The sequence below is a fragment of the Mustela putorius genome, unplaced genomic scaffold, assembly GCF_011764305.1.
Source record: "Mustela putorius furo isolate JIRA1106 unplaced genomic scaffold, ASM1176430v1.1 tig00000596_pilon_pilon_pilon, whole genome shotgun sequence".
NCBI classification, from domain to species: Eukaryota; Metazoa; Chordata; class Mammalia; order Carnivora; family Mustelidae; genus Mustela; species Mustela putorius.
In genome coordinates this window covers 258,451-278,036 of record NW_025421428.1, presented here as the reverse complement: position 1 = coordinate 278,036, position 19,586 = coordinate 258,451, and the positions used below count along the sequence as shown (strand labels likewise).

Below are 19,586 nucleotides of genomic sequence, written 5' to 3'. Positions count from 1 at the left end.
CACAGAAACCTCTATTTTGCCAGTGTTGCTTTTGGCCAAGAGGGTCTAGGGTGCTGTAACAACTAACATTTATTGGTTATGTATTTATTGATTATTAGTATAGGCTTGACAGAGTGCATCATGCTTTTAATCTATTAGCTCATTCAACTCTATGAGGTAGGTATTTTTGTAGTTCTGAGATTAAAAAACTGAAGTTCAGAGAGTTTGAGTAATTTCCCCAAGGTCACACAGTAAATATCGGAATCAGGATTTGAACTTAGACAGTCTGATTCCAGAATGCATGAGCTTACGCTCCATCCATGCTGATTCTTGCTCAGAGGGGGAAAGAAGCTTGGAGCAGCAGTCCTAGGACTTGATTCAGGACCCGATTCTTCCAACTTGTCATCTCAACCTTGAGTAAATCACATCTTTGAATTTTATTCTTGCCACTAGTAAATGAAGCTAAAAATTCCGGTCCTGCTGGCTCACAAGGTTATAGAGGTCAAATGTTATAGTGATGAATGTACAGACATTCAATGTAACTGGAAGTTGTTAATTATTATTGTTGCTGTTTTTATTTTAATCTCAGGTAGAGAATAGTGGAAGTAGCCAGGACAGTCATTCCTTAAAAGAGAGAAAACAGTAGATGCCTTCAGATACTTGGAGAATTTTAATGAAAGTTGCCTCATCGACTGCCACCAAATTTTGGAATGTGAATCCATAAGTGGTAGATTCAGCAAGAAAAATGTAAATCAACACCCTCTGTTGGTCACAGCCCACCAAAGATAGAACCAGTTTTGAATGGAAGTAATGAGTTCCCCACTATCAGTCTGTTCAAGCAATAGGTCCTCATGGTGCAGAAGATCCTATTGGGAAAGCCTGAATGCTGGAGAGGATGACACCTGGACGGCTGTGATAGAGTCCGCGGTAGACTCCTGCCATCCTCTCCTGTGCTTCTCAAAGCCATTCTGTACCTACAGCAAGAGTAGCATTTTAAAAATGTATATCTGGGGCGCCTGGGTGGCTCAGTGGTTAAGCCGCTGCCTTCGGCTCAGGTCATGATCTCAGGGTCCTGGGATCGAGTCCCGCATCGGGCTCTCTGCTCAGCAGGGAGCCTGCTTCCTCCTCTCTATCTCTCTCTCTACCTGCCTCTCTGCCTACTTGTGATTTCTCTCTGTCAAATAAATAAATAAAATCTTTAAAAAAAAAAAAATAAAAAAAAAAAAATAAAAATGTATATCTGACTATGCCATCCTCTTATGGAAAGTTGTCCATGGCTTTCCATTTAAATTAGAATTAATTCCACGCTCCTTACCATGGCCTACATACACCTGAATAATTTAAGCCGTACTAACTTTCTGAGATTCATTTCATCCTTTTCTGGTTTCCCCTCTCTACTCTCCAGCCACAGGACTTGAAGTGTTTGACTCCTAGAATTTACCAAGTTCTTCCTCAGGGCCTTGGTGCTTGTAGCTCCCTCTGCCAGGAATCCTCCGACCCCCTTGGCCATTCCAGCACCTACTTATCTGTCCTCGTTTCTAATGAAGTGCCCAAGGCCAGAGATGTGTCTCCTGGTCCTCACAAATAAATTAATCACTCTTACATTATTTAACTTCATAGAACCCTATTCTTTTTTTTTTTTTAAAGATTTTATTTATTTATTTGACAGAGAGAGAGATTACAAGTAGGCAGAGAGAGAGAGGAGGAAGCAGGCTCCCTGCTGAGCAGAGAGCCCGATGCGGGACTCGATCCCAGGACCCTGAGATCATGACCTGAGCCGAAGGCAGCGGCTTAACCCACTGAGCCACCCAGGCGCCCAATAGAACCCTATTCTTTTCCATCACAGAATATTTAAACCTTTTCTGTCGTATATTCTCTGTTTTACTGTGTTAGGAACTGTTAATGTAAGATCTACCCTCCTAACAATTTTTTTTTATGTATACAATACAGTATTGTTAACTATAGGCACAGCAGATGGTGTATAACGCATCTCTAGAACTTAATTATCCGTCATAACTGAAACTTTATACCCGTTGAATAGCAACTCCCCGTTTCCTCCTCCCCTACATTCATTTTTGATTATTTGTTCTTGTCTATCTTTTGACTAGACTGCAAGCTCCATGAGAGTAGGGAACATTTTAGTCTTGTCCATTGCTAGAGCAGAGTATTTCATGGTGTTCCATGAGGGGAGGTGACAGGAGGGAAGGAGGGACCAAGGAAGCGTTTTCTGAGTTTAAGTATTTTTTTTATTTGTCTGTAAAAAAAAACAAATTAAAAAACCATACATACATTGTTACATGTAGTGCCCAGAGCTGGGAAGAGGGCCTTCCAACAGATTTTGCTGGAAGCCTCCCTAGCATGGCACGGAGACACAGGGAGCCTGCAGAGCTCCAGCCTTGCTGAGTCTGCAGATTATCATACAATAGTCATCAAATATAGCTTGGTAAGTAGGTCAGGAGTGGGGGATGTCCTGTGCCTCTCAGATACATCTGGGCTGGGCCTTGGGAGTTATGTTTGCATGAGCTCCTAATGATAATGGAGAAAGACAGTGAAAGGGGGCCATGGAGTCAGAAGTCAGAGCAGTGAGACCTCTGCTGTCACAAAATGTGCATGAAATGTGCATGAAAGCAGGCAGTCTTGGGGTTTCACCTCAGATCTTCCACCAAGCAAGCACTTGCCCTGGAGTGTAATAGAGAGATTGTATCATTCCCATTGTAGACATAAAGAAGTGATGCTTGAAGAGATAAGGCAGTTGCCCAAGGCATCCTAGCTAGCAATCGGGAAAGCTGGGTTTTGAACCCTAGTTTTGTCTGGCCCTGAAGGTTGTTAAATAATATCAATTAAAAATCAAAAACAACAAGCACCAACAAATGTGAAGATACAAACTGTGAGAAGAAAGTTGCTGTCTTCCTCCCTCGTTCAAGGTCACACAGGTATTAAAGGCAGAGCTGAAATTCAAAAGTGGCGTTGTCTTATGCAAGAGACTGTGTTTTTAATATTCATTCATTCATTCAACAAATAATCAATGATGGCCTAACACATGCCAGGTGGCAGGCAAAAGATTGGCAAGATTTCTTCTGGTGGCAACTATAATTTAGCAGGAAAGACAAATATTAAATAGCACTCTTGCAAAATGGTTTTCATCATTCCTGTTACGCAAATATGGACACTCTAAGCCTTTATACTATACTGTGTGGTTGGAGGAGGTATCTGGAGGACAAGACCTGCTGTTGGCTGTGATCTGACCCGGGGTATCTGGGGACTCTCCACCCCCAGCTCTGCAGGTGAAATGTACATCCTGCCCACTATTCCCATAGCCAGAGTTCTTTCGAGGATGCAAACTTGAGAGAACAATGGGTTGTTGAGACCACGTGATGGTATACGGCTGAACCCGGCTATGACCTCTATATGAACTTTAAGATTCTGGCAGGTGGGTGCAGAAATCTCTTTATTTTGTGGCATCCTGAGACAAGGCTCGTATTTAATAGGGTTCCTTTGCTTATTAACACTGCCGCCTATCAATCTGCGTCTTTCTTCACTCCCTCCTTGCCCTCTGCATATGGGGGCCAGTTCTGAGTTTCTACCCGAAGAAGTTAGACTTTGTTAGATGTCATTTACCCAGCATATATGAGGTCATACCTTTTCCAAGCCTTTCCAATCGTACCCATGTGAAGCAGGGGTTTAAAATCCCAACTTCGCAGGTGGTTTTGAGAATTACATAAGAAAAAAGTGTACTGTATGCCTAACTGATACTAGGCATCCAGATAATGCTGTGGAAATAGACACTATGCTGACAGCACCTTTACCAGCTCAAATATAATAGTAAAAATAATGTGATGCAGAAAGGAAAATGACCTGGTATTCTACATCAGAGAAGAAAGCTTATACTTTTCATTAGTAATAGACATCCTAATGCACCAGGTTAGCAGTTCAGTTGAATAAATATAGAGCAGATATTGCAAGGCTTCCCCTGCCCCCCAAATAAGGTCCCAGAGACAAAAAGATTCTAGATAAGAAGGGCCGATGGGACCCGGAAAGAGGATTCTGAAAATACACCAGTAGTAAGATTTGTAACAAAAGAGATCCAAAGCAACATCACCTGTTAATGTGTGTTAATGATTAAAGACGACACGTATCACAGAGGAGGGAGAAGCATTAATAGGTTAAATGATTAAGGAGGCAACGGGAAACAGAGATGGGGCCACAAGTAAATGAATCGTGAAAGATGAGGGGACATGAAACAGAAAATGCGAAAAGAGGAAGGAGATGGAGATTTTCAGGGAGGGACTGGGAGATTTTCAACTGGATGGTACAAGAAGGATGGAAATGACTGCAGTGAATCACAGAACAAGAAGGGGTTGATTTAGAGGACCGAGGACGGGGGGAGAAAGAGGTAGTGAAAGGTAGGAGCTGGAGGGAAAAAAAGATAATAAATTTGAGAATTGTTAAGGGAAAGAGTCAGAGAAGTACTGGGTTGAAGCAGAAATCAGTCAAACAGATGCAAGTAGAAATGAAGAAAGACAACGGTGATTAAAATATTCTTTCATTTTTCACGAAAGAGAAGTTTGGTAAAAGTTTGCTCTAAATGAGATAGAGTGGAAATGTTCTGAACAGGGAAATGAAAAATGGAGAGTTGGAAACAAAGAGACAGAGAAGTAACAGAAGGACCAAATAAATAGACATTTGCAGGTAGAAAGAAGCTACTGTTACTGAGGACCCACTATGTGCCAGAGAGCACAGGGTGCTTCCATTTACACCAGCTGGCTTCTTCAATCATCCCACAACCCCACTTAAGGGAAAGGACATGAAGGCTCACAGATGTTGTAAATCACTCAGAATTAGCCAAATAGTAAGTGGTAGAGAAAAGAATTTGAACTTAAATCAAAGAGAGGTATCTGAATTGAAGAAACAAGCAGCAGTGATAGGTATATTTACATTGATCTATTTTGGATAAAACGGCAATAGAAGGGAACGCTTCAAGATTGACCTTAATCTGGTAATTAATTGATCCTATACCAGCTGATGGAGCTGGGCTCTGCGTGGCTCAAGGGGCTGGCAGAGCTATAGCAAGAGAGCATCTAGGGGGACATGGCTGAAGGGTAGGAAAAGAAACAACATGTCAGGTGATGAATGGAGTCACCGTGTTGCAGCGAGCAAGGCTGGATTAAAGGAGCAATGTGAGTTACAGAGGGGGGTGATGGAAGCCAGAGAAAACAAATGGTGGGGATTTGTGGGTTCGAGGAGGATGGATGGGTGATGTAGTTTAGATAGAGCAGAGACGGAGCAGGAGGTACAGCAAGCTTTCCTCTTAGCTGGAGTTTGTGTTCGAGAGATTATCTTGAGGCTTAAAGAAGAAAAACTTAAAAAAATTACTTGTTGGTGCACGTGGGTGTCTCAGTCCATTAAGCGTCACAGTCTTGATCTCAACTGTCTTGATCTCTTGGTCTTGAGTTCAAGCCTGGCATTGGGCTCTACCTTAGGTATGGAGCTTACTTTAAAAAACTGGGGCACCTGGGTGGCTCAGTGGGTTAAAGCCTCTGCTTTCAGCTCGGGTAATGATCCCAGGGTCCTGGGATCGAGCCCCATGTCAGGCTCTCCGCTCAGCGGGGAGCCTGCTTCCCTTCCTCTCTCTGTCTGCCTCTCTGCCTACTTGTAATCTCTGTCAAATAAATAAATAAATTCTTTAAAAATAAAAATAAAATAAAAATAAAAAACAAAAACAAGGGGCACCTGGGTGGCTCAGTGGGCTAAAGCCTCTGCCTTCGGCTCAGGTCATGATCCCAGGGTCCTGGGATGGAGCCCCACATCAGACTCTTTGCTCAGCAGGGAGCCTGCTTCCCCCTCTCTCTCTGCCTGTCTCTCTGCCTACTTGTGATCTCTGTCGAATAAATAAAATAAAATCTTAAAAAAATAAATTAAAAAAAACAAAACACTTAAATCATGGAAAGCTGGGAAAGAGGGAAGGAAGGAAAGGAGGGACAGACACACGGACAGACACACGGACAGAGGGAGGATAATGTACTCATCATAGAAAACCGGACGGTTGCAATTTTCTTCACTGCAGAATTAGTGCCTAGTATGATAACGGTCTTAGAGTAAAAAGTAAGTATGTGATTGTTCACTGACAATGTGCTTGTTTTGCATCTCTACCTTATGTTAGTGATCCGACTAGCTTAGCCTAGGTGGTTAGTCATCTTAAGGAAAGTATTTTATTAGCTGACACAGGTAAGTAAAAGGTAACAAGGTGAAGTCTAGAGGGAGATCTCTCCGGGTGGAATAAAGAGGCTGTGTGAAAACACTGGGGCAACCAGAGCTTGGAACATTCTGGGAATAGAAAAGAGATACTTATGGCTAGAACAGAGTGGCGGTGGTGAGGGGCTCGTCAGACATGGCTGAAGAGGAAAGGAGTGAGGGCGAAGCTGTAAGATGTTTAGATTCACTAGATTCACTCAGAACATTAATGAGAATCTAATATAGACTAGACATTTTCAGACATGTGATCTCATCTAATTCCCATAATGATCTTGAGAAGTGGGTACTACTTTCCCCATTTCACAAGTGCGGAAATGAAAGGTCTAGTAGGGGAATTTATTAATGGACTTGACCTCGTAGATAAACAACAAAGATGATATCCAAACCAAAGCCAGTCTACTTCCCCAATCCCTGCTTTTCCAATTATCCTAAGCTGCCTCAGTTATGTGGTATGGACAGGAGAAAGAAAGAAAGAAAGAAAGAAAGAGAGAAAGGAAAGAAAAAGGAAGAAAAGAAAAAAAAAGTAAGAGGCACAATAAAGCATAGGGTAGGGGGAGTAAAGGAAAAAATGTTACAAAACTATAAAACTCAGAGAGGCAAAATCTGAAAGATGATGGGAAAAGAGGGATTTGCCCAGAGGACAGGGAAGGAGGATGAAAAGGAATTTCAGACCAGTGGAGTCAGAGATGGGGATACAAGGCTACCCTAGAGAACAGTAAGTTACATCAGTAATGGGTTGTAGCTAATTAAATCAATAATGAAATGGGACTGAGTGAAGGGGAGAGGAGAAGGCGAGAGAGAAGCGGAGGGGGACAAGAGTGGTGCCATCGCCAGGAGACAGGACAGTGTGGAGTATGAATAGAGAAGTCACACTACTTGGAAGAAGTGAGGAAGCCTTATCTTATGGTGGGGCCAGGGATTGAGAGTCAGAACCCCCTGTGTTTTACCACTTGATAAATGGCAAAGGCAGGTGCCTTCGCTTTCCTGAGACTCAAACTTCACATCTATTAAATGGGGATAACAAAACTTAACCCCAGATGTCGCTGGGATGACACATCAAAGCAGCAGTTATAATTTATTGAGCACCTAGAGAGCTAACCACTTTGCATAATGACTCCTGAAGCCCCACTACCACCAGAAGGCAGGGATTGTTACCATCATGCACAGAGAGACCACATAAAGTTTTGAAGTTGTCGAGTATGTGTTCAGAAATGGGAGTTCTTTTCCTGTGGTCATGCCAGATTAGACACTACCTCCTAGCTAGAGTTGGTCCTCTTCAAAATGAACAGCAAATTCCTTGCCTGCCTCTTCCGTCTTGTCTTCAATTACTCCCTCTCCTCCTCATTGAACTTCCCCCTTTTCCCTTCATAAGCTCTGCCCTAGCTGCCCTCCATTTGTTTCCAATTTCTGTGTTCTCAGGCAGGTGTCTTAGTTGCAAGCAACAGACACCACTTCTGGATAATTTAAGCAGAAACAGAATTCAGTAAAGTGATAAGAGATTACTTAGAATCTCCAGGGGAGGCATGGGGTCTGGGCAGAGTCCATGAAGCCAAGAGCATCAATTCAAATCACAGCACAGAGCTGGCTGCAGGAGAAACTTTGTTGCAGTTGCTGTCACGCATACACAGGGTAGTTGATACTCTTGACACCAAAGACACTGTGCTCCAAGCCAGTGCCATGAAAACCCATTTCTTCTAGCAATAAAATCTGGATGTAACTGGCCCAAGTATCGCCTCTTTGGTTCTCAAGGGGAGCCTGCCTGATTCCAGTTTCTGTTCCAGCCTCTGGGCTGGGAGAATTTGATTGGGGAGTTCGGAGTCACGTGCCCAAGTCCTAGCTGTGGAGACTACCTGGAAATTTTAGCCTCCTTGTGGAAGGTCGGCTGTGCCTCAGAGAGTGAAGCACCCTGTGACGTAGGGAAGGGATTTGTTCAGACGCCAAACAGTCACAAAGAATGCCAAATGCCAACTTTAACTGGGAATGCCTGCCCCCAAGCTTCTAGTCCTTCATGGTTCAACTCCAATGCCACCTCCTCTGGGAAGCTTTCTTTGATTTCTCCAAGCCCAAGTTTCAAAATACCTCATTAAAAACACATGTGTGCCTGCCTGCCTTTTATCTGAGATATTTCTGTGTTCATCCCATTCCCCCACCCCACGTCCCTATCATTATAAACCCTCGCAGGGCCGGTGCTATGTTTATCCATTTCTGCGTCCCCATATAGTGCCTAGTAGGAGCCCTGGATATTTGGTGGTGAATGAATGAATGAAAGTGTTGGTCGCATTCGACAGGCCTTTGTACCAGAGGTCCATGAAGGACTTGCACAGACTCTGCCTTACATAAGGGAGCCCTTTTTTCCTGGTGTGCACTTCTATAAATGGACTATGTCAGCATATTTGAAGAAAGGGGCATAGAGAATCAGAAAGCCCCATTGCAGAGGATAGTGGCGGATTGTAAGGGTACAAAGGAGAGACTGAGGGAGGCAGGACGACATATTTTGGAGGAGTAAATGAACTGGAGCAGGCATCAGAGAGGCAGGAGACGATTTAGAATCAGAAGACTTGAAAGGCCAGATTCCACCTCCCCCCCCCTTTTGGGTTCACAGATTAGTAAACTGAGACAGGAGAAGCATACCTTACAAACTTCAGAGCTGAAGCGGACCCAAATGCACTCATGCAGATGGGCCTTTCACATCTTCGATAGGTGAGTTTTTCCAAGGTCACTGAGGACAGGATGATTTAATAGAAACAGCCAAGGCTTTGGAACCTGGAGTTCAGATCTCAGCTCTTTTCTCATTAGCTATATGACCTTGGGAACTTCTTTCATCTCCCGGTCTCCTGATTTCGGTCTCTTCATCTGAAAAATGGGAATCATAATACCCATCTCATTGGGTTATGGTTATGTATAAAGGCTAACATAGATACTTGCCTAGCACTTGGGGAATGCTAGTATTAAGTCCAAGATCACAACATAGGGTTTGATTTTTCCTTCTCTTCACTTTTCTGCCTCTATCCAAGTCATAAAACAGTAAATAAAATGTGATGGGAAAAAGGCATGTGTGAAGAGTTGAAAACAGAAAGGAGAAAAGAGGCAGAAGAAGGAAAAACGAAGAAGAGAGAAGTTAGCACCCAGAGACCCCACAAAAAGTGCAGATGGGCCAGCAACATAAAGAGATGGGGAACGCGTCATAAATGATAGGGAGGAAATGTTTATAAGATTAAAGTCAAGATGAGGAATAAAATGAGGGGAGAGATGAATGAAAAAACAGAACTAGGAGAGATGAAGAAAGGTTAGCGGGTCGGAGAAGGGGGCTGCTGGGACACTGTGTCCCCGCAGAGGGGGAGGGCTCCCTGGAGAATCCCAGGTAAGTGGGTCGGACAGGATCAGCCCAAGGCCAAAGAAGGCCATAGTCTGGGGGCCTAGGTTCACAGATCAACTTCAGTCTAGGAGAAGGACTGGGGCAAAGAATTGGTGAAGAGACCCTTCCTCTGGGTGGGGCGGAGGGTGTAGGAGCCCGTGGGAGCCAGAAACAGACAGAGTAGTAGGTCTCTACCTCGCACCCTTTTCAGGAATTTCACACAGAGAACAGAAGCAGCCAAGTAGAGCTGCTCCAAGCTCAGAGTAGGGACCCAAAATACAAGCGCGAGAGTGGGCGGGCTTGCAGGGCGGCAGCTAGGGGACCAGAGCTTCCCGACCAGAGTCAACCTTGGGGGGCTAGAGGGCGGAATGGGACACGCCTCAGTCTGTAAGGATTTAATGCAACCGCGGAGGCCTGGGTGGGGGAGAGAGGTGGGATCCTGGTGTGTGGGGGGATTGAAGATGTGTGTTGTGGGGAAATGGGTGAAGAGGGGGCTCTGAGATCATAAGGAATTATTTCAGGGGCGAGAAGAGGGAACAGGACTTGCCATTGGGCTTGTGGGGAGACAAAGTTAAGTCTTGGCCATTAAGAGGCGTCCCCTACCCCCAGGAGGGCGGGGCTTGGAACCCCGCAGGGCGAAGGCGCGCCCCCAGGTGCAGCCCGAGGGTTGAACCAGGGCTGGGCTGAAGCTGGGCGAGCTGGGTTGAGCCTGGAGGAATTAAAGGAGGCGCGAGGGGTCCTTAAGTCTTGAGAATTCGGAGAGGGGTGGTGTGGCTAAAGAACATTGTGAGGGTAGCTTCGGGGGATCCTGGGAGAGAAAAGGGGGCCACTGGGATTTGCACGAGGCCGGGCGGAGCCTCCGGAACGCCCGGGGTCTGCTGGGGGGAGCCAGGCAGGGGGGGGCGGGCGGCGGGGCCTGGGGAGGCGGCGCGGGGGGGCGGTCCAGGGCCGATCGGGAGGCGGAGTCGGGAGCTGGGGGCTGCTGGCGAGCGGCTCCCACGGCTCCTTAGCTCCGGCGTCCTGGTTCGCTCCGGCGTCCGCCGCCGCTGCCGCTTCCTCTTCTTCCTCCTCCTTCACCGCCGCCGCCGCCGCTCGCAGCACCGCAGCCCCTCCCGCCATGGCCGCCGCCGGCGCCCGGCGCAGCCCCGGCCCCAGCTCAGGGCTCCGGGGGCGGCTGAGGCTCGGCTTCCACCCGGCGCCGCCGCCGCCGCCGCCGCCGCCGCCGCTGCTGCTGCTGTTCCTGTTCCTGCTGCCGCCGCGGCCGCTGCTGGCCGGCGCCACCGCCGCCGCCGCCGCCTCGCGGGAGCCCGACAGCCCATGCCGGCTCAAGACCGTCACGGTGTCCACGCTGCCCGCCCTGCGGGAGAGCGACATCGGCTGGAGCGGCGCCCGCGCCGGGGCCGGAGCCGGGGCCGGGGCCGGGGCCGGGACTGGGACCGGGACCGGGGCCGGAGCAGCCGCCGCCGCCGCCGCCGCCGCCGCGTCCTCGGGCTCCGCCGGCTCCGCGGGCACCGCCGCCGAGTCGCGCCTCCTGCTCTTTGTGCGTAACGAGCTGCCGGGGCGCATCGCGGTGCAAGACGACCTGGACAACACGGAGCTGCCCTTCTTCACCCTGGGTAAGGTTGGGCGCCGGCACACGCGGGATCCCAAGGAGCCGGGAGCCCCTAAGTGAAGCCGGACGGGTGGGGGCGCCCTGGGGATCCCCGCCCCGGGCTGCCCCGAGCGGGGTAGGGGTTGGGAGAGGGCAGCCGAGGGGCCCGGAGGGCGTACAGGTGGTTGGAAAGCAGTACGGGCAGGAGGTCCCCAAGAGCGCTTGGCGGGAGCTCGGGGGCGTGCCAACACTCCCGCAGTGGGGACCTGTCCCCTAGTCTCTCAGACCAGGCGTTGAGCTCTGCCGTGATCCGTCCCCGACGCCGGAAAACCCAGAGGGTTGAGTGTGTTGCCGCTGGGGACCCGGGTGGTCTGGCCGCCCGCCGCTGCTCGGGGCACGGTCACTGGCCGCCCGTGGTTACCGCCCCCTCACTCTCGTCTCGGAGTTGGAGGCGCCGCTCTTCCCGACAGATTTCCTGAAGAATCGGAGCGGAGAAGCTCCGTGTGGCATCACGCAACCCGCATAAACTCGGTCTCCGTGTGGGTTGCGTGACCTTGGCCAAGTCGCTTCCCCTCTCTGGGCCTCAGTTTTGGCCATCTGTGAAATGGGGCTGGGGAGAATTGAGTGATTTCTGAAGAGTGGGCTTCTGAGCCCAAGGTCTCCACTACTAGATCCTCTGTTCCGCCCCCGCCCCGGCCCCCGTCGCAGTCTCATTACTGTCCCCCTCCCAGGAAGAGCAGGTTTGTCTCGCAGCTCTGTCACTGGACTAATAATAATAACTTAAAGGCGAGAACACGGAAGGGAAGCGGGAAGGGGTGGGGGTGGGGTGGGGGCTCAAATGGAAAAGTTAATCGGAAAGTTCGCCAGCAGCTTGCTGCCTGCTGGTTCCCAGCGCCAATCCCGGAGGAGTCGGCCCTTGCGAGGAGCTGTGCGAAGCGCGGCTGATTTCCCACCCGGGTAATTGATAGCTTAATTATCTCGGAGAGCGTTTACAAAAATGTTCCCCCTTAGCTCTCCCGCGCTCGCGGATCGCTCGCTCTCCTCCCCTTTTGGGGGCGCGGGGCGCGATTGGTTGTCGGAGTCTGGCCAACAACAGCGCCTGGAAGGCGCGGAGGGCTCGCCCGGAGTCTCCGAGCTCTTCTTCCCGGGATCCGTGCCTTCTCGGAATCGGGCTCGGCTCCGGCATCTCGCGGGTGAAGCGCCTTCGGGATCCCGACTTGAACCTCCGAGGTTAACTCTTCGCTTGCCTGAGAAGCCCCAAAGCCTAATCAATAGACTATAAGCCTCTCTCCTGGGAGCCATAATATTTTTTTCATGTGTTTTTTGTGACCGTCGCCCTCTTCCCATTTACGCTGGCCGCCTCTGGAGATCTGAGGGAGCCCCAGGCCCCTCTCGCTGTCGCAGCTTGTGCCTCGGGTTTCTGGCTCCCGGGCTCTTCCCAGCTGGCTGTAACCTGAGCTGGCTGAGCTTTCCGGGAGGCGCGGCGGGAGAGCGCCTTGCAGGTTCCCTGGGGACTTCCCGCGGCGGCGCGTCTAGCGTGCGACACACACACACACACACACACACACACTCTCTCTCTCTCAACCACCACACACACGCATACACACACACACACCACTATCTCTTCCCACGTGCACCTGTGGGCCTGCCCATTTCCAAGGGAAGGGGATGAGGGTGGAGATGGGGTTCCTTAGGGCGAAAGCCTAACCTTGGGCTCAGGGCTAAGTCCTGTTGCCTCCTTGCAGGGAAGGGTCCTTCCGGAGCCACAAAGGGCTCCCTTGGTCACCACTTCCAATTCCACCCTTCCACTTACACCCTCGTGATCTCTCTACTCCAGGGTGTCCCAAGAGGTCAGGAGTGGGAATCTTATTGAACGGCTGTTCAACATAAGTGCATAATGGGGGCCATAAGAATGGCAGGACTTGGGAGCTAGGATTCCCCAGAGTATTCCAATACCCCGAGGATGTGCAGGATCGGGTCCAGTTAGCTATAGCCGGAAGCTGGCGATCTCAGCCTTTTTCAACTTTGCCTTTCAGGAAGGAGAGGGTGCCTGGGAGCTGGGGCAAGCTGAGTAAGGAGCTCCAAGTCTTGAATCCCCTGGGGCTCCAGTTTGGGCTGGAGAGTCCCCTGGCGCCCTCCACTTGGAGCCTTCCACCTTCTCTGACGCACAGCAGCTGAGCCTGGTGGCTGGGGACTGCCTGCTGAGGAGTGGGGGGTTGCTGTCCCCCTTGGCAGCTCCTAGCCCTTTGGAAGTGTGTAGGGAATTGTGTCCCGCCTCCTCCTTCTCCCCCCAGCGCCCTGGACTGGCAGCTCAAGGCGCTCCCTCCGGGGATTTGGCTAGCGAGGTAGTCACCAGATGGCCGAGTATAGCAGGAGCTGTGTAGGGAGACGTGGGTTTTTTATTTGTGTTGGTCTTCTACTGTTTGCACGTAAACATGGAGTGCACAATGAGCTCTGCGAGGGCCAGGCTGGTTGCAAAGGAGGGCCGGTGTTTGTGTGTGTGTGTGTGGTGGGGGTGGGGGAGTACTAAGAGTCATTTATGGCCTTATCTTTCCCAAGGTCTTGGGGTAGCTCCATCCCATCATTTCATCCTCAGACCTTTTAAACAGCCTTGACTAGTGTTTGTCTCCCGTGTGTTGAGTGAGTCTTTTACTACTTCCTGGCCAGTTCAAGGGACTTGGAGATGGCACCTGCCTCGGTTGCCTGTGCAGTCAGTAAAAGCCAAATCCTGCCAATAGTGGGGTGTACGGAACCACCACTAGGGGGTGATAGTGTCTGCCAAAGCCTCCGGCCATGCTTTGGGTTGTGGACCCAGAGTTGGTGGTTGGAAAATGTCCCTGGCATTAAAAGGGGGGGGGGGGTGAGCCGACAAATAAAAGAATTCCCATTTTACTGTCGGTCTAGTTGGGGGACCTCAAGGTTATTTTGCATATGTTGCCTACCATCCCCAGTCACCAAAGTCGTCTGCATACCTGGCCCCCCTCTCCCTCCATTCTGTCTCTCTTGTTTGAGTTATTGGCTCTATTACTGATAAAGCCTGTCCATAGTCCTCCTCTCCCATCATGTTCCCGCATGCTTTATGTAGATAGAAGCTTACCCCAAAAGCTGAAATTTCCCCCAAGTTTCGGTGTCTGAGCCTCTTCTTTAGAATCTGATTGTAAGTCAACGGCACTGACAAAGTGAATTTCCTTGAAAGTGATCAAGGGATAACAAATGGCTATTAAATCTTTAATGAGGTGCTAAGAGGTTTACTCTTGACTTTTATTATTAATTCCCATAAAATGTATGAAGTGGGCATTTCTGTTATCCACATTTTACAGATTAAGGAAGCATTTTTAGAGAGGTCCGTTTCCTAGTCCAAGGTCACACAGTGGGGAAATGGCAGACCTGACTCTGGAATCCCATTCTACCAGATATCTACACTCTTGGTAGTTGCGTATTAGCAAATAATGCATTGGCATACATATGGTTGCATTTATGCAGGGCGTGGTGCAGGGTCCTAGCGAGAAGGACACCAGTCATCCACCCGATGTGAACATTTCTTAAGGTCTCTTCAGCTACACTTGGGTGCTAAAAAATATGCTAGTTTGAAAGTAAGGCTTGACCTTCGATGACCCTACCAGCTCAAAGTTCCATGACTCATGGGATGTCGGGGGCATTCTATGTCATGGTGCCAGTGAGTGATGGAGATTATATATTTTGTAATATCAGGGATATTCTGATAATCAGAATATCAGGATAATTCTGATAATCAGGATATTCAGGATAATCTTCTCTGTAGATTCAGAGAAGGATGGGGAAACTTCCAGAAAGGGGAGAAAAAAAAAATGATGCCTTAGAAGGATAGGGTGGGGGAGAGGTTGGAAACTCCAATGTGGCTTGGGAACTTCATGTTGGCTAGGATCTGGAAATCTCAGCTGTGGCCCTCTGTGACCTTGAACAAGTCATTTATCCCCAGAGCTTCAGTTCTTTGTGCTGTAATATGAGTGGGTAGAGAAGCCCTAAAATAATCATTCGGTGTAGAGATTCTATGAACTTGAAGTGCCCTGATGCACTCTGTTACTCTGACTAGCTCCTCTTGTTTCTCACTGTCTCCTTTCTTTGGCTGGTAACACAGGGTGTGGGCAAAGGACTGATTGAAAAGAAAGAATTTGCGCAGGAGCAACAGCCAGTACAGGGCTTCAGAGGTGAACCAGCACATCACTCAGTCCTCATTTGCCTCCAGGCAGCCCTGGAGTCTGCTCCTGGATTTAGCTTTCATGCCCACAGGTAGGGAAATGACATCCTGCTCCCTGCACTTAACAGTGGGCAGGCTGGACTGTTTACCACCAGCCTTGATTCTGCAAAAGGAGGAAAAAATAGATAAAATGGAGTAAGCACTCACTGTCAACATTTCTTTCTAAGCTGCCTTGCTTGGCATAGGCATCCCACAGCTGAGGCGTCTGCTCTGTATTTGGGGGAGGGCACGTAGAGAAGGAAAGCCCATCCAGTAGTGCGTCTAAATGCACCTGCATGAGTAGATCTGGTCTGCAAAGATTCCTTAAAATACCAACAAAAATGGAGACCAGAAGAGAAAAGCCTGCAGAAGGAATGAGGATTCAGGCACCAAATCAGAAGGGTTGAGAGAAGCAGGGAGTTTAGCTACGGAGGACAGTTCACAAAGAGCGGAAGGAGCTACCTTCAAATGTCAACAGGGATTGAAGAACATGCTTTTCTCTGACTGGTTCAGAAGGTCTAAATGCTAGGGGGATGGAGTTCAGCCCCCACAGGGGGATGGTTCCCAGGGAGCCGTCCAGAACTCAGCATCCTGACCCCTAATGATTATAGGATTCGTGTGGGGGGAAGCCTTCCAGCGGAGACTGCACAGCTCTCTGGCAGGCATTTGGAGACAGAGCCCAAGGCCTGGGAGACAGTGAGGCTACTTCCCCTTTTTGGTTCCTGGTTTGATTCTGAAGGTTGATGCCAGTGATTAACAGGCAGGGGGAAAAAACCCAGATATAGTTAGTAGTAATCTGGGTCTTCTGTAGGGATTTCTGGCCACAGAATGTTCATTAAAACCAATTCCGGTGTTGTTTCCTGTAGGTACCAGAGAGAGAGAGAAAGAGAGATTGTGGGGTGGATAAGAGGGAGAATTTGATATCTTCAAACGAATCTAGGCTTAAAAAAAATAGATATCTTATTTTCTCCGTTGGGCAGCAGGTCCCTTATCACTAAATGAAGTATTTGAATAGCGCTTAGGCTTTGAGGTCCCATCCTGCTGTGATGGTCCGGGTTTGGGCGATATTGCGAATAAGGGCCCCAGCCGGGGAGGGGGTGTTCAGCGGACTCTGATCTCAATCTTCCTCGTTCCACCCCCTTTCCTCGCCCGTCCCTGGCCTTTTGCCAGCTCAAACCTTAAGAAATATATTTAAAAATCAAGGGAGATAGAGATGTATTATCTGCTCTCGGAAAGTACCAAGTTCCCGAGAGGGCAGTGGGGCAAGGAGAGAGGCGGATGCCTTTGGGCCGTGTTACAGAGGCTCCGAGTCCCTCGAGGCCGGCCAGATTTGCTGTTTCTGGGGGTCAGTGACACCCGCTGCGATAGCCCAGTTCTGCAGGCTTGGGCGTGACCCAGAACTTGAGCGGTTTTTCCTGAACTGGGCCCTCGGGCTGTGAGAGCGTTCTATAATTTTAATTTACAGCAAGTTTGGCGGGTTTGAAATGGCCTCTGGCAAGCAAAGTCTCTGCTTCTCACCTCCTCGCTTTGCTGTAAATTTGGCCTTGGCTGGTACAGGACGGTGGGAACACATGCGCTTCAGGGAGAGAAGGATGGGGAGTGGCAGTGACTTCTCTGAGTGACGTCATGAAGACTTTGACCATGACTGTCCGTGCTGATGGGCTTCCAGCCTCACAGTATTTTATATGGTAACAGAGTATTTTATATGCTCACCGTATTTTACATGGTAACAGTATTTTATATGCTCAGAAAGCACACAGTATTTTATATGGTAACGTGGGGGTCCTCCCATAGAGGACCAGCAGTTCAAACTTGAACCCAGAGATCCTGGGTCTCACTCTGTGCTTCTTTCCATTACCCTGGACCTCGAACAGGTGGCTCTGGGGTTAAACACATCTCAGTGTCTGAAACTGGGCTGAACGTCAAGTGCACCACTGTCTCTTCTCCCTGCAACCAAAACAAACCAAAACACCCCCTGCCCCCCCCCCAAAAACAACGCAAATATCTACAGAAAAAAATAACCCCAGGGAAACTGAATTTATTCTCCTGCCCAAGTACCCAGCTGGTTGACTCCCATCTCTCCTGAGAACCGGAGCTGATAGTTTTTTATTCTGGGGGAGGAGGAAGCCTCATTGCTTTTCCTCCAGCTGCCTTTGGAGGTGAGCAGAAGAAGCCTGCTCTTATCCAGGAAAGGCAAGAAAGTCGGATTTAACCTTAAGGTGGAGCAGATTCTAGGGAGCCGTCGGTTACAGAGTTCTTGCTTTCCCAAGTTCTCCCACTGACCAGCTAGTGGCAACAGAAGATTAACTATAGCAAGAGAGAGAGAGAGAGAGAGCGCGTGCACCAGAGCTGGTGAGTCAAACACTGATGAGGCTGCCGCTGGATAAACACTATCCGGGTTTTCCCCTGAAGGGGAACCATGACTCCAGCCCCATTGGCAAAGCCCCTGGCAGGCTCAGACCTCAACATCCTCTAAACTTCAATGTTAGCAGTCAACCTAATGGACTGTTTGCTTCTACTCTTATCCTGTCTAATCTACAGCCGCCCTTGCAGACAGAGTGATTTCATTAAAAGCCCAGATCTGATCGTGGCTGTTCTCTCCTAAAGCACTACACTGGTTCCTCCCAGTTCCTAGTGTGAAGTTCAAGCTTCTTATTGTGGTCCAAGGGCCAAGATCAGACTCTGCCCGGAGTACCCTATTGTAAGAACCCTCCCTTGTCCCTTAACTCCCCCGGGAAGATTCCTTCTTACCTTTCAAGACTGAATTTTTTCTTAAAAATTTTATTTATTTATTTGAGAGAGAGAGAATGAGTAGGGGGGAGGGGCAGAAGGAGAGAGAAAAACAGACTTCCTGCTGAGCAGGGAACCCAACGGATGCCAGGATCCTGGGATCATGACCTAAGCCGAAGGCAGATGCTTAACCGACTGAGCCGCCCAGGCAGCCCTCACGACTGAATTTAAATGTCACCTAATCTTTGCAGCCTTTCCTGACCCCCCACTGGAGTTGCACATCTGAGCCTTGGCGGCCACTCGCAATAAAAATGAGGACCCTAACAATGACTGGTCCCTTAACTGAGCACCTACAATGTGCTAAGCCCTGTTCCAGGTGCTAAGGATGTGGCAGAGAACAAAAGACAGAGGATTCGCGTATTCAGAGAGCTCGTATGTAGAAATGACTGAGTGAGTGAGTGGGTGGGTGGGTGGTGAGCAGAGGACGATAACAATGCCCGTGACAAATAAGAAAATTATGTAGTATGAGAGGATGAACAACATGAAATTAAATACCGGGAAATTTTGGAAATGAGGAGATGGGTTTTCGTACTGGGCAGAGTGGAGGGAGAGGGGCTTATTGAGAAGGCAGGAGTAGAACCAAGACTTGCAGGTGATGAAGGAGTTGGCCGAGCACATATGTAGGAGAAGAACATTCCAGGCCGAGAACAGCTCTGGAGCACAGCTGGAATGCCCACGGCCTGGCAGGAAGGCCAGTGCCTCCAGAGTGGAGTGAGCGGTGGGAGGCAGGACGGGACGGGAGAGGACATGGGGAGGCACCCAGGGTCGTACAGACAGACCACCGTTGGGCTTTTTGCTTTCACTGTGAGTGAGGTGGAGATCCAGGCAGGATTTTCAGCGGAAGAGTGTCAACATCTAACTTATGCTTGGAAAGACTTCCTTAGGCCTCTCTGTGTAGGAGCAAAGACGGAAGCAGGCAGGTGTGTAGGAGTCGGTTCAGGTAAGGGAGAATGGTGGCTTGGCCTACAGGGAGAGTCCACACTGGGCAGACCTGGAGGGGTGTTGGAATTCCGCTCCTGTGTCTTAACATCCGAGCTAGAACACCACCTCTTCCATAGAATCTTCCCTCTTCTGAGCACCCGTAGCCTTTCCCTGTGCCTTCTAGCTCCCTCTAATTCTGGGGGTGTTGATGGGATGAGGAATGGGGTCAGTTTGATTGGAGGAAAGTGTGCTGGGTTTAGGGAAGACCTTCTCTTGAGAATCATGGAAGCCAGATAAGGGATTGGAATCTTTGCATTGTGGCCAACCGAGGGGCATTGACTGTTTTGGGGAAGATGGCGCACCATGGTTGGGGACCCCCAAATAATCTAGGGTAGCATCAAAACAAAGCCCTTCTAAGTGACGATGGGGAAGGCGAGATCCTGTAGCATGGCAGTGATGAAGCAGGAACCAGATCTCAGTCT

At 49.2% G+C, this 19,586-nt stretch overlaps 1 protein-coding gene across 1 annotated transcript in view; it reads left to right on the top strand.

The window, feature by feature from the left end:
- Positions 1-10,572: 10,572 nt before the first annotated feature.
- The window catches only part of LOC123392814 (astrotactin-2-like), a 251,911-nt gene continuing 242,897 nt past the window's right edge, over positions 10,573-19,586 (top strand). Inside the window, exon 1 of the mRNA XM_045082908.1 lies at positions 10,573-11,202. Within this exon, the coding sequence (XP_044938843.1) occupies positions 10,704-11,202 (499 nt within the window). The 5' untranslated portion in view covers positions 10,573-10,703. The remainder of the gene's footprint in view (positions 11,203-19,586) is intronic.